This window comes from Apiospora kogelbergensis (genome assembly GCF_038363985.1).
Source record: "Apiospora kogelbergensis strain CBS 113332 chromosome Unknown utg000006l_segment0_segment0, whole genome shotgun sequence".
In the NCBI taxonomy this organism is placed as follows: domain Eukaryota; kingdom Fungi; phylum Ascomycota; class Sordariomycetes; order Amphisphaeriales; family Apiosporaceae; genus Apiospora; species Apiospora kogelbergensis.
In genome coordinates this window covers 855,620-868,866 of record NW_027117423.1, presented here as the reverse complement: position 1 = coordinate 868,866, position 13,247 = coordinate 855,620, and the positions used below count along the sequence as shown (strand labels likewise).

The 13,247-nt window shown below is 51.6% G+C and overlaps 4 protein-coding genes across 4 annotated transcripts; all 4 read left to right on the top strand.

Moving 5' to 3' along the window:
• Nucleotides 1-3,757: 3,757 nt before the first annotated feature.
• Nucleotides 3,758-4,936, top strand: PG998_009102 (uncharacterized protein; the record flags this gene model as incomplete). Its single annotated transcript, XM_066875918.1, has 1 exon — nt 3,758-4,936. The coding sequence occupies one exon, from the start codon at nt 3,758-3,760 to the stop codon at nt 4,934-4,936; it is 1,179 nt and encodes a 392-aa protein (XP_066728074.1).
• An 8-nt stretch (nt 4,937-4,944) lies between these two features.
• Nucleotides 4,945-6,649, top strand: PG998_009101 (uncharacterized protein; the record flags this gene model as incomplete). The annotated part of the gene is made up of 3 exons (XM_066875917.1): nt 4,945-5,239; nt 5,300-5,975; nt 6,031-6,649. 3 exons carry the CDS (start codon nt 4,945-4,947, stop codon nt 6,647-6,649), a joined length of 1,590 nt encoding a protein of 529 aa, XP_066728073.1.
• Nucleotides 6,650-8,662: 2,013 nt separating this feature from the next.
• Nucleotides 8,663-10,347, top strand: PG998_009100 (60S ribosomal eL15 domain-containing protein; the record flags this gene model as incomplete). The annotated part of the gene is made up of 5 exons (XM_066875916.1): nt 8,663-8,969; nt 9,315-9,332; nt 9,413-9,504; nt 9,756-9,912; nt 9,980-10,347. 5 exons carry the CDS (start codon nt 8,663-8,665, stop codon nt 10,345-10,347), a joined length of 942 nt encoding a protein of 313 aa, XP_066728072.1.
• Nucleotides 10,348-11,810: 1,463 nt separating this feature from the next.
• On the top strand, nt 11,811-12,665 carry PG998_009099 (uncharacterized protein; the record flags this gene model as incomplete). The annotated part of the gene is made up of 1 exon (XM_066875915.1): nt 11,811-12,665. One exon carries the CDS (start codon nt 11,811-11,813, stop codon nt 12,663-12,665), a length of 855 nt encoding a protein of 284 aa, XP_066728071.1.
• Between the last annotated feature and the right edge of the window lie 582 nt (nt 12,666-13,247).

Here is a 13,247-nt window from a genome sequence, read left to right as displayed (position 1 = left end):
GCCGAGTATTAGTTCGTTGCTTCCCCCTGCGCGGTACGAGCCCCGCCGCCTCGATGATCTTCGACACCATCTCATATCTTGAGAAGGGCGAATGGCATCCTGATTGGCTTGGCCTCCCATGAGAAGAGAGCTTAGAGACCATGCCATACATAACCCTGAAAGTTAACGAGGTTGGTGTTAATAATAGGAGCTTGGGAGTGTGCATGCATGCTAAGATTTGCTTGTCAGTTCCGTTAGGTCGGTCAGGTCAGTAATAGTGAATCCCTTGATAAAACTGTATATACCAACTCGACTTGTCGGCCTTACTGGTATGCAGTATAGAATGCGCAAATTATCGACTGGGCCTAGCGGCTTCGGCAATGAAGCGTCGGTGCAACGTAAAAGCCCAACATCGTCAGGTTTTCCCTACCAAGATTGGGGGGTGGTGCAATCAGAGTGGCCCCGTGTGTCCCGGTTCAAGTTAGGCCGGGCGGGTTGGAGACTTGGGGTGCCTGCTTACCTTACCATCCGATGTCATGGCCGTCGGGGCAAAAGCGCTTTTGAATTCCTGGGTATTGTTCCGATTGAGGCTGGAATATCCGTGGGACAGGAGCAAGGGAATGGGCATGGATGAGTACGAGGAAGTGGGACAGCGAAGGCCTATCACGGGCCTCCTTGGCGGGTTAGGGATTTGAGCCGTTCGAAACGGTGTTTGGTCTGGCTGTCAAAGAAACAGCTCTGAGCTCTCGAGTCTTGCCCTTCAAGCCGCCGCCGTTCTAGCCTTCACACTGCATCGATCACCCATCCCTTCTCCACACTCTTGTCGGACGGCAATTTATTTTAGCGCGTCAGGTCTGCTCCCTTCTCCCCAGCACAGGACTCTCAGTTGGGATTTGACATGGAATATCGCATGCCAGTGCAGCTACAAGCAAGCTCCAAGGGGTTGACGTTGCTCCCCGTGCGGGGATTGGTCGAGGGCAAAGGTTCCGTCAAAACGAGCAGGACAAGCAGCCAATAGGCTCGTCTGCGACTACACCCTCCCGACTCATCCAGAGGCCTACGCACTGCTACGGGGCCTACCTCCCCTCGAGCTTCGATCTCGACTCCCAAGCCTGACCCGATGCCAACTAAAATTGGCATGTACCCACACGTCTAGCTGTAGATGCTGCAAGACATCTGCCCATCTGATGAATTAATTTGATGGAAGGAAGAAGTACGACTACGAGTAGCTGTACATCCCATCTCTATCTGTAGGGTTCAGGGTCAATATTGGGTTTGGGCCAGAGAAGACGACGAAGAAGAGTCGTTATTTATTATTAATGAGACCGGACTGGCCTGCACCCATTCCTCATCCTGATTACTTCTTGGTGCATCCATCTTATGACCTACATACACACGGATATCAAGTATTGATCGATCCCTCACCTTTTACAGCCCCAGCTCTTTGTGGATACGACTCACATCCCATACTGCACACTGCACCTATCTGGGCACTGCTCATACCTACATTGTGTAGCTAGCTGTCAGCAGACCGACGCTCAGCCGTCATTCGAACAAGGTATGGGAATCCCGCCCACTCACTCTTGGACTGAAGAATCACATAAGTATGTACTTACTTTGGCACACCCCGCAGCGACGCAGTAGGAGAAGCGCAATTCATCATCATCACCACGCCGTCAGCAACTCAAGGAAAACGAAGCCGACATCCATAACTATAACGCAGATACAGTACATAGATGCGTTGCGGCGGGCCCCATATCTGCAAGCTGGAGACGACGACAGGCAGGACAAGTTCAGTTCACACAAGAAGAACATAACCTAGCGCTAAAGGGGGCCATCCATCCTTGCACCTGGCACTGCTTCCTGGTCCTGGGCGCTAGAACCTAGCACCTAGTTCACTCCACCACCCGTCGAGGCTAAAAACCTCCTCCAGCCACCACTCTGTTCACCCCAAAGTCTCGTGTGTGCCGCTGCAACGCTCTCTCCCACTCTCCCTCTCCCTCTCTTGCACGACAGAGCCGAACAGGGGTGTCGCAAGCTACATGCACTAGCACCAAGAAGCAGCAGTTAGTACAGTGGGAGATGCCAGTAGAGCAGACGCGGGCGCAGAGCAAGAAAGAACACCTGAGCACCTGAGCACCAGTCACCAGCCTACCGTAGCTAAGCAGTTCGTTCACCTCGATCGATTTCCCCGCTTCCCAACAGCACTTGGACTTAATTGATCGACTTCCCCGGGCCTGATTCCCATTTAGTCAATCCTCCTACCTTCCTCCTCCTCTCCGTCTTCTCTCCCCCATCTTCGACCTGCTCATTTGTCATCCTTGGAGCAGCCGCCGCAGACACAACGACATATTCATCCACCTCCCCTCCACCTCTAACGTGGTCGGCCGGCACAGTACCTCAGCTTGGCGACAGCGCGCGACAGACTAGACACAAAGCTATACCTACGACAATGGGCAGAAGCTACCACTGCGCGTAGCTCTACTCCGTTGCAACCACTCCTTGAGGCCGTACGAGGCAAGCATTGCATGCTTATTTTGGGGTGCAGAAGACACGACCAGTTCCCCCGCGTTCCGGCACACGAGAAAGGGTGAAGAGACACAAGAGAGACCGTGTGCGAGAGACCGAGAGAGAAGCAAAAGAGAAGGCGATTAGACTGGGTTTCTGTTAGAAAGACGAAAAGAATATTGCCTACGTTCCGGATTGGAAGGAAAGTCCGAAAGAGAAAGAACAAGGCAGTATATGGGACGCAACGCGCAAAGCACCTCCGACGAGAGAAAGAGTATGCGCCCGAAGCTCCTCAGCCTTCCAACTCCAGAATCGATATTACCGCTCTGTATCCGACCCAAAGCGTGTCCCGGCTGGTGCCCAAGGACCTTTGGACGGCCTCCAGTAGTGGGATAGCTCCCATCGACTCTCTCTGTCCCTTGCTGACATTCGACGCTTATTTCTTTTTATTTGTTATTCTTCCTATCCCTCAGTTGCCAACCTTTAGACGGATTTCTGCGATACCCTGTGCATAGATTTGGCGTTTCCTTCTGGTTGCGGCTTCAGACATTGGTAAGTGCAGCGCCAGCTACTATTTCCTCTTGTCATCACCAGGATGGGCCGAGTTTGGGTGGCCCGACTTTAATCTAATCTCGTGTGATCCATGTACGGGTCCGTTTCTCACGGGGGCTGCGGATCTGTAAGTATAGTGGGGTTTCTGCTACGCTTGCTGCTACGCATGCTGCGCACTGCTCTGTTCTTGCGGGCTTGCGGGCTTGCGGGATAGCTCTCTCATTTCAGGGTCTACTGCGCGCACTTACATATATTCACACCCGCAGCTCGCTTGCGCTCCCATTGCCACATCGCATTCCCTCTCCTTTGAATGCCGCACCCATCTGGTTGTCGTGTCTTTTGTTGTGATTGTTCTGGCGCATGTCCTTCTTCGTATTCACCTCCACTTCCGTTCTAAACTGACCTCCGAACTCAGATTACACTTTCCGCAACGGTCACCAAAAAGCATACACTACTACACTACACGCACTACACGCACTACACTACACTACAACCAAGACGCCAATTCCTGCTATTCTTGTCACCTAATTGACTTTGGGCGTCTCTTGGTCCTCGAGATCACAACAAGCCCCCAATCCGCCAACCCCGTTTTTTCCCTTTGACTGTCTGGCCCACTAGTCCAGGGAGGTTCTTTGGTGTATCCTTATTGACTGACTGACCTTGGAAGTCTCAAACGCTCTTCATCCATTGCACCAAAAGCTCTACTTGTGTATATAATATGAGCTCCGGCAACAACAAATCAGGCCCGGGATCTAAGCCTGGGCAGGTTGGTTACTCCGCTATAGCTCCGAGTAGTCAGTCACTTCTCCTGGATAAGCTCAACGTTCGCCGCTCTACCCCGGACTCGGAAGCTTTGGCAAGCTCGGACGACGAGGTTGATCCTCATCGTACGGATCTGCCAAATTCCATTCAGCACCAGAAACCAGTCCGCCGTGCCTCTTGGCTGAACAATACGTCACAGACTACCATACCTCAGCCCAGGAAAGGCTCCTTTGCCAGCAGCACGATGTCGCCAACCGCATCCCATCCCAGTACTCCATCAGCGGACCCCGGTATGAGCGCATGGGGTGCGCATGCTGTTGGAAGAAGCCATCAGGGTACATCTTCTTTTCCCTGGGGCACTGCCATTTGGAACAATGATCGCAAGGAGCTACCGTCGCGACTCAGCGAGGTCTTGCCGTCGCCCACGTCAGCTCTCCCACCCGGCATCGGCAGTGGGGGGTTATTTGGAGGCAATGACAGCTCTCTTGGGCAGACTTCACCGGGCCCAACCGATCAAACTGCAAACCCTCAGATCCCTTTTGCCATACCCCTGCACCCAACACCGAAGACATATCGTTCTCAATCTTACTCTGTGGGTCAGCTTGAGCCAGATGCCAATACACCCACCCTCCCAACTTCCTTCGCAGGCAGGAACCGGCCCATCGGCCATCCAGGACTGCAGCACAGGCCCTCGCGTCCGAGTATGCTCAGTGAAATGTCAAGCGAGGGTGCTATGCTAGGCAAGGTAAAGGAGGTGGACGACGACGACGAGCCACAGAGTCCTCGTGGCTCGGCTCCTGCGATGCACCATCAATCAGCTGAGGCAAAAACCATCGAGTACCTCGCCCGCGAAAATGCCATGCTGCGCCAGCAACAGCAACAACAGCAGCAACAGCAGCAGCAGCAGCAGCAACAGCAGCAACAGCAACAGCAACAGCAACAGCAACAGCAGCAGCAACAGCAGCAGCAGTATCAGAACTCTCGACTGAGAACTCGGGCATCCACTGGAATCGCATACGGGCTCGGAAATGGGTACAGCGTGCACGAATCCGTCCCCGAGGAATCGGATTACGCCATAGACGAACTTGATGAATCGCAAGAAAATCCTGAGGCTGCAGCATCTAAGCGCGCTTAGGCCGGCGCATGAGCGAATATGGAGCCTCTGCGTACAACAATCGATCGCCTCTGTACCCGGTCGAAAACAGGAAGCTTGAGAATGTCAAGAAGGCATTCTGGCAGAGCTCCCTTGGATTCGGCGGACTGGGCGATATCCCGCAAAGTCGTCGACACTCGTTCGCTGATATGCCAACACGCCAAGGCTCAATCAGTTCTATTGGAGAAGCAGCGTCGCAGTACGAGACGACATCGCCAGATGCAGCACATGCACATGATATGGGCGGTTACCACGACGGGACGGGCTATAACACTGCTGGTCCTGGTAAGTCACCATTGATTCACGTTAGCTCTGCGATTGATCATCGTCTAAGAGGCTCAACAGCATCCTACTTCACTGGCGGCTCCCATGTTCCTGGGGCACACCAAGCCATCGCATCTTCTGCGTACGGGAATCCCTACGGATCTCCCTATGGCATGCCTCCCGCCTTTGCTAACAGACCCCCATCGCCTCATCGGGGCATGTATGGCATGAGCCAGCCACGACACAATCAGCTCCTTTATATCGTCTTGTTCAAATGCTCGAGAGCAGATGTCTTCTACATCCAGGAGGGTACCGGGCTGATCGTGAAACCTGGCGACCTGGTCATTGTGGAGGCTGATCGAGGCACTGACTTGGGTACTGTTGATCGGAGTGAGGTTGATTGGCAGACGGCCAAGGAGCTCAAGGAGCATTACGCGGAGGAGCACTACAAGTGGCTGATGATGTATTCTCAGAATGCCGCTGCAGCCCAAGAGGGAACTGGCGCAGGCTTGATGGCAGCTTCAAACGGAATGCAAGGAAGTGCCATAGGCGGCATGGGTCCGCCAAGCCAACATCATCTCCAAGAGCCTAGTGCCGGGGAGCTCAAGCCAAAGTTGATTAAGCGTCTTGCACAGAGCCACGAGATCCACAACCTTCGAGAAAAGGAAGGCAATGAAGCCAAGGCCAAAAGGGTATGCATGCAGAAGGTCAAGGAGCATGGCCTCAACATGGAGATCCTGGATGCGGAGTTCCAAATGTGAGTTTCCATTACGCTTATATCTCGATGCTTGGATTTTGCTAACTCGGCGCAGGGACTGGAAGAAACTGACCTTTTACTACTTCGCGGATGCTTACATTAATTTCAACTCTCTGGTCACGGATTTGTTCAAAATCTACAAGACACGGATCTGGATGTCAGCCATCAACCCAGCATCCTTTGCAAGCCCCACGCTTGGCCTCCAAGCGCCCAGTGGTATTGGCCCCGGTGCGGTTGGCTTAGGCCGTGCAGGCGCTGGTAATGGCAATGCGCCTTCCAATACAGACCGTCGGCCAAACCAGCAACAAGAGCAACAGGCTTCTTACGCAGGTGGAAATCCCGCCAATCGGGCCTTCCCACCTGCGTTCAGTCAACCCTTCGCCTCGGAACGCGGAATGGTGGCCAATAACGCCTACCCGCCATCCGCATACCCATACTCTGCATATGGGGCTTTCGGTGCTGCCAGGACTGGCGGTGCCGGTTACGGTGGTATGATGCCTAGCATCGATGCTTATTCCAGCGGCTTCCCTCCTACGACGGATTATCAGACAATGCAGGGCCGGTTCCCAAGTCCGCATGGCACCCCTTCGGCTCAGGATTCCAAGACGCCGTCGTCTGGTCCCCAGAACGAATGGCTCGGTGCTTTCCAGAGCTTGTCCTTGAACTCTCGCTAGTCAGCTCGGTTGACTATTTCTCGTTCATAGTTGATCTTTTACATACACAAGGGTGTTGCAACACACGACTGGTGGTACGCGAATTTTGGCTCAGATTCAGAATGAATAGGAGCATGTCAATATTGCTTGCAGAGCAGGCCGTGACGGGGGCGTGGCTTGATCTGATGAGTCTTTCAAAAATAGGTTGATGTTTTTCTCTTTGATTTTCTTTTGCAATGTCCGCGCGGATTCAGAACGGATTCCGAAACGGCAGCGATGATTTCGATAGCTACACGACGTCAACGACAAATGGCATAAGACGGTTCATCCAAAAATTCATTTGCAGCGCAGGGAAAGGAATAGACAGAGCGGCTTTTGCACGAGCATGGAAGTAATTGTGGCATCTTCGAGAAAGGGGTTGAGGAGAAGGAGGCGGAGGATGCTTGTTTTTCACATTCTTTGGTTACCGGGGTTGAACGTTTCCCAGCATTGTACGATCAAAGATTCTCTTTACTCATTCACTACACATGAGGGGGCAACGGCAGGTTGGTCGGCGGTGTTCTGCCCATCCAGGTCCTTGTTTATGGTTGGCCCCCTACTATTTTTGCACGATGGATTTGCTCGATTTCAATTTTTCTTCTTCAAGGAGTCTACAAAGAGGGATGAAACCAGATAGCGAAAAGTGGATGACATGGGTCAGGGGCTTTTTCTGGGGGAATCTGAATAATCGAAGTTTTTTTCTGAAGAAAGTTATCTCATTCTTCCAATCCATACCACTGATATTGAGATGTGTCGCCGTTCAGTGTAGCATTGACACACGTGAACGATGCTATGTACTCCCCAACATATCAGAGACAGCCAGCGAAGGTCAAAAAGTGTATATCCTGGATAACTACATATATCTACCTGCTCGTCACACATTGAACGAAACCGATATATTGCTTCTGACAACATTGACGTATTGATTCAATCCATCAATTAGATGGCTAAACTGCTTCCACCATCGTTTCTCTGAAAGTCCCCATAGGTACGATAGGCAGAGTAAAATTGCGGAATGGAAGGCACGAGTGAGTCTGTAGAAAGTGGGTGCCTCTCTAAACCCGTGGTCGTGACTTCCTATCCTGCATCCAAATGCCAATTTGATACTTTTGGGCAGGAAGCAACAAACAACTTGTTTCGTCTTCTCTACTTTGACTCTTCAATTGCAAGGTTCTTGTCGAAGTACCAATTTGTAGTGCAAGAAGTTTTCTTGCATGCTCTATATCACATCTTCCATTCGTGTTCTCTATCAACGTCCGTGATCAGCATCTGGCGCACCTGGGCACTCCGAAGTTAGGGCGCCCATTGGACCATGCCACCAAATCGAGCAAGCAAGAGAAAGTCCGCCGGGGACGAACGCAAAGGTGAGTTTGCCACTGGCCTGTCAAATTCCTTGTTGTCATGTCATACTAAGAGCCATTTGAGGTGGAAACAATGAACTCGCAACCGATCGAGGGGCTCAGGGTGAAAGAAAACCCTCTACCAAGCGCCCCAGAAAGAGTCCCGAAGAAGAAGACGATTCTGAAGGAGATCATGAAGAACATGTGTATGTGAGAGGCACAGATAACGACGAAAAGACCTACCCACTGACCCTTTGCCAGTGATCCAAAGAGCTGGGTAGCTTGGATAAAGCATATTCAAGTCAGCGAACAGGAGTATTACAAGAAAGAGCTGGATAAGTTCTCGGCAGGCATTGAGAAGAAAAAAGACAAATTACGCGATGGCCTCGCGAGACAACTTGATTCACTGTGAGTACACCACTTACTTCCCAGTGAAAGTGTAAAGTGTATCGAATGATCTGATCTCTTGGCTAGTCACCTTAGCGAATCACAAACCGAGCCGGTTCTCGAGAGTGCCTTAGAAATTGCAACTTCTCTTCGCCTCGATGACTCACGAACGGAGGGCGATGTCTTTTTCCAGCAAGCGCAAGATGCCCTTACCTCCAGCACTTGTCTATTGACCTGGCACCGGGAAACCGAAGACGCCTTAAAGGGAATGGACGCGCATACGCAAGTATTGCTAAGCTGGAAAAAGGACCGGAAGGACTTAAAGGAGGTGTTGGCCAAGGGGCGCGAATACGGCGGGAAGATTGCGGCGAACCACCTCGCCCCCGGAACCTTCAAGCCATCAGACTTGGACAACGTCAAAGCAGGCGAGCACGAGAAGAGAGCAGCAAACATGTTCCAGGACAGCCGGCAGGCGAAACCTGAAGATAGCTGGGGAGCGGCTGCTGTGGAACAATTCGGACAGTTCAAAGGTCTAGCAGAGTCTGTTCGGTTTGCAGCTGATGCTGATGACCGTGGTGAGCCCTGAACCACGAAGGGTTCTACTGGCAATCCCAGGTAAACTGGACTATGTATGTAGACGCATGTAATGAGCAGCAAGCAAGAAGTGGTTGCATCTGTACTCCGTATTACCTAAGTGATTGATTGAACGGAGGGTCGAAAAGAAAAAGCGGGGTTTATCATCCGGGTCGGGCGATAAGCCAAACTAGGCCGATTCTGGTCTAGAGGCTGGTTTTTCTCACCCACAACCCATTTTGTGTGCCCCATTGAGAAATTGGTATGCTTTTTTTCTCGAGAAATCCTCCCACCTCTTTTCCACTTGTGAACAACCCAAAACGACACACGACCATCCAATTTTGCAGGCCACAATTCCCAACCTGGTACGTTCTTGAACCGACACATCTATCTTTTGATCATTATAGCCGGCTTGTGATCTGCTGACACGCCAAATTTCAAACAGCCAAGATGGGTGCCCTCAAGTACGTCGAAGAGCTTCAGAAGAAGAAGCAGTCGGATGTCCTGCGATTCCTCCTCCGAGTCCGCTGCTGGGAAGTATGTTGAACACCCAACCACCGTCCTCTTCTCGCGACACGGCAACCACACACGAACAAACATATGCATTCAATGACATTTGGATTGGATGGATCACTGGATGATCATGTGGACGCCTGAGTTGTCCCGCATCTCGGCTGCCCTCGAAACTGCAAATTTTTATTTGCCTTTTTGTGGACTGGCTACAGATCGGGACGCCTGTGTCTTTGCTATACAGTCGTTGAACATTTGCTGAGACTGCATCAATATAGCTCCGTCAGTTGAATGTCATTCACCGCGCTTCCCGCCCTTCGCGCCCCGACAAGGCCCGCCGTCTCGGCTACAAGGCCAAGCAGGGCTATGTCATCTACCGCGTCCGCGTCCGACGTGGTGGTCGCAAGCGACCCGTGCCCAAGGGTGCCACCTACGGTTCGTTCCAACTGTCCCACGAGAGGGAGTCGTGCTCCGTGAAGTCAGTCGCTAACCAGTTCTACAGGCAAGCCCACCAACCAGGGTGTTAACCAGCTGAAGTACCAGCGCTCCCTGAAGGCCACCGCCGAGGAGCGTGTCGGCCGCCGATGCGCTAACTTGCGCGTCCTTAACTCCTACTGGATCAACCAGGACTCGACCTACAAGTACTTCGAGATCATCCTCGTTGACCCCCAGCACAAGGCCATCCGCCAAGATCCCCGCATCAACTGGATCGTCAACCCCGTCCACAAGCACCGCGAGGCTCGTGGTCTCACCGCCACCGGCAAGAAGTCGCGTGGTCTCAACAAGGGTCACCGCTACAACAAGACCAAGGCTGGCCGCAGAAAGACCTGGAAGCGCCACAACACCCTGTCTCTCTGGCGATACCGTTAAATGCCACGTCACTCCTGGTGAAAGGGGGGCGATTGATCTGGGCATCCTTGTTTTGCGATGGAGTGTGGTTATGCTTCATGGAACGGTTCGTTGGGCATGCAACCGGCTGGGGAAAAACTCGGCTGGTCTAAATCAGGTAGCTGAGAATGACGAAAAGCATTTGATCAGCAGCACAAATGGGTTTTCTACATGGCGTATTGTGACGATGATAATGAGATTCTACAAAAATCATCCCCAAGTAGCTGCTACTTCTTGTCGTTCTCTATGTGAGCCTATGCTGTCGTGGTCCTCGTCCATATGTCCCGTCAAATGAAATTTTCTCGTGTGTTCTGTCTTGGGCAATCTTGAACAATTGCTTTCCATACCGTTGTCTATCTCTCCGTCCTTGTACCAACATCGCCGCGAAGTAAGTCGGGGTAGTGGTAAAGCAAGACAATAGGTACCCCATTCGCCGTTATGTTCATGCATTTGCAGCCATTGGCCCCTAGCTGTTACAGGCCTGGGTTCCGATAGAACTCTACTTCTGTTAGTCCTGACAATGCATATGGGCATATCTAGCAGACGTGGTGTCGGGCGTTCGTTATTTTACCTTGCTGGTTGGAAGCTATTATATACATAGAACCATGATCGCCTCCCAACCCTCTCTTTTCTTGTGTCAGAGAACAGCATCTCCCTCTCTGTGCGATGGACACCACAACTTTATTCTTGCATTTGTGTAAGAAGAATAAATCCAACGTTTGTCTACCTTTGGCGATTGATTCACTACTTCCTTCCGATGATGATTGCGGTCGAGCCAGGGGAAGGAATGCTCCATTCCGCCGGGTAAGGTCCGTTTGTTTCGTCGTTCTTCTCTGCCAGGCCACGTAAAAAACATCGTATTAGGTGCGAGATAAGGGTTTACATGCATTGACTTGCTGTTGTTGTAACTGCTGCTGAGGAAACCAAAGCTGGTGTTTACAGTAGAACCACCCTTCCATAGCTTTCCTTTTGTTTGACTGTTTCCCCCCAATAGACAGTCAAAGAAAAGCATTGCTGTATGTTCCATATTCGTATTAGATACTATGTGATTCATCGTGTACGCAGAAGCAGCCTGGAGGAAAAGAGAAAGCTCACCGCCCTTCCCTTGGCTACAATGCTGTCCCAGGCAGATAGTTGAGTTGTATGTATCAGGTTTCGACTTGCGTCTTTCCCCATCTTCTTCATTTTCATGTCATACAAGACCGACGGCACTCGAATATTCGTTCCTCCGTTTGTAGGTTTGCCTTCAGTAGGAGGGGAGAGAAATGACTATATTATGCTCCCCTGCTCGTCTCTCCTGGTGGCACACCACTTAGTCAGTCCTTATAGTCTTGTCTTCATCCTACTGATACAAGGGTTCTGAGAATCTCTCCCCAGTTGTTATACGATAATTCGCCAAACCTCTCTTCGCAGGGTTGCTCTACTTTCGACCCATCATCGGCACTATGGCTGTTCAAACATGTATCAAAAAGGAGGAAGACGAGAATGGACCGAGTACGACATCACGGCCGTCATCGCCTTCTGCTCCACGCCGAACCCTCAATTCAAGCCTATTTGGCACCCGTGCCGGCGAGATGGTATCTGCCTACAAATTCATTTGGAGTAAGGAGCAAACGAAGCTGTTCGAAGCCTTCATCAGGGACAATTACCCCAACCACTTGGTGTCCAATTTGAGCCCGCTGCTCAAATCCCTGGACCTCGATGGATACGAAGACATTCGGACCGAACAGGGCGAGAACCTCCACGAACTCATAGTCAGAAAGGTCATATACAAAATACATGCGACTAGGAGGAGCGTCGTGTTGGCCGATGAGTCTTTTACCGATAAAAGGTCAGCACAAGCCCTTACCACCGCCAAGAGAGCACAGGCGAGGGGCATGGAAAGGGGCAAAGGGGTTAAAAGAGCGATGGAACGAACTGAGGGCAAAATCGCTCCACCCGTGCAGTGCAGCACTTTCTCGAGTGACTGCCTCGAGGACGATACCGACAGCTCGATTGAGTCCATTGGCGAAGGGTCTCCTGGTAGACACACAGACCCAACACCGCAATCATCACCGTCACACAAGCCTGCCACTCCCACTGGAGGAGGAGGGGGAGGACATTCCAAGTCGACGCGCCAGGGCCACATTGAGCGGATGGAGGATAAATTGCTCGATTTTGGCCTGGAGTTGAAGGAAGCGCAATGGGAAACTCATGAAAGCGAGGAGTACGAGAACGAGGTAGACTCGATGCGGCGCTTGTACAGCAGACTGGTTGAGAAGTTGAAGAAGCTGGAGCTGTTGCCATCGACAGAGGCGTGAAAAGGATGTTGATTGCGTGACGTCGATGTGGATTGGGGACGTTATGTATGTGCACATGGCCTTTGTCGTGCAACGAAACTGCTGTTGGTTATTGGTTATGTGCTAGAAGAATGAGCTATGCGGCATCATGTCCAGGCAATGTGAGCCTGCCATATGTTTAGTCAATACAGGTTTTGTGTCGTCCCAGGCGACTACGGGGGTAGCGTTCGTTATCTCCTCGGGCATCGAGTCACAGGAGCAAGTGCACACTTGAAAAATTGAGGCGACATGGGATTAGCCCGCTGCACTACACACATTTTCTTACTCGACCGGTTGCCTCTTCAGTATTCGAAATCTGCTCTATAGGTGACTGACTCCTCGGTGCTTGATACTGATGCATCTTTAGCCTTTTATTGCTCTTCCACAGGCAATTCCACTTTGCTTGATACTGACTCGTCTTCGATCTTTGACGGCTCTTCCACGGGCAAATCCTCCCGGCTTGATACGAATGCATCATCAGGCTCTGGCATCGCCTCTTCCGCAAGTACATACTCTTCATTTAAAGATCCTGACACATCATGGGTCTTCGACATGTCCTCCGCA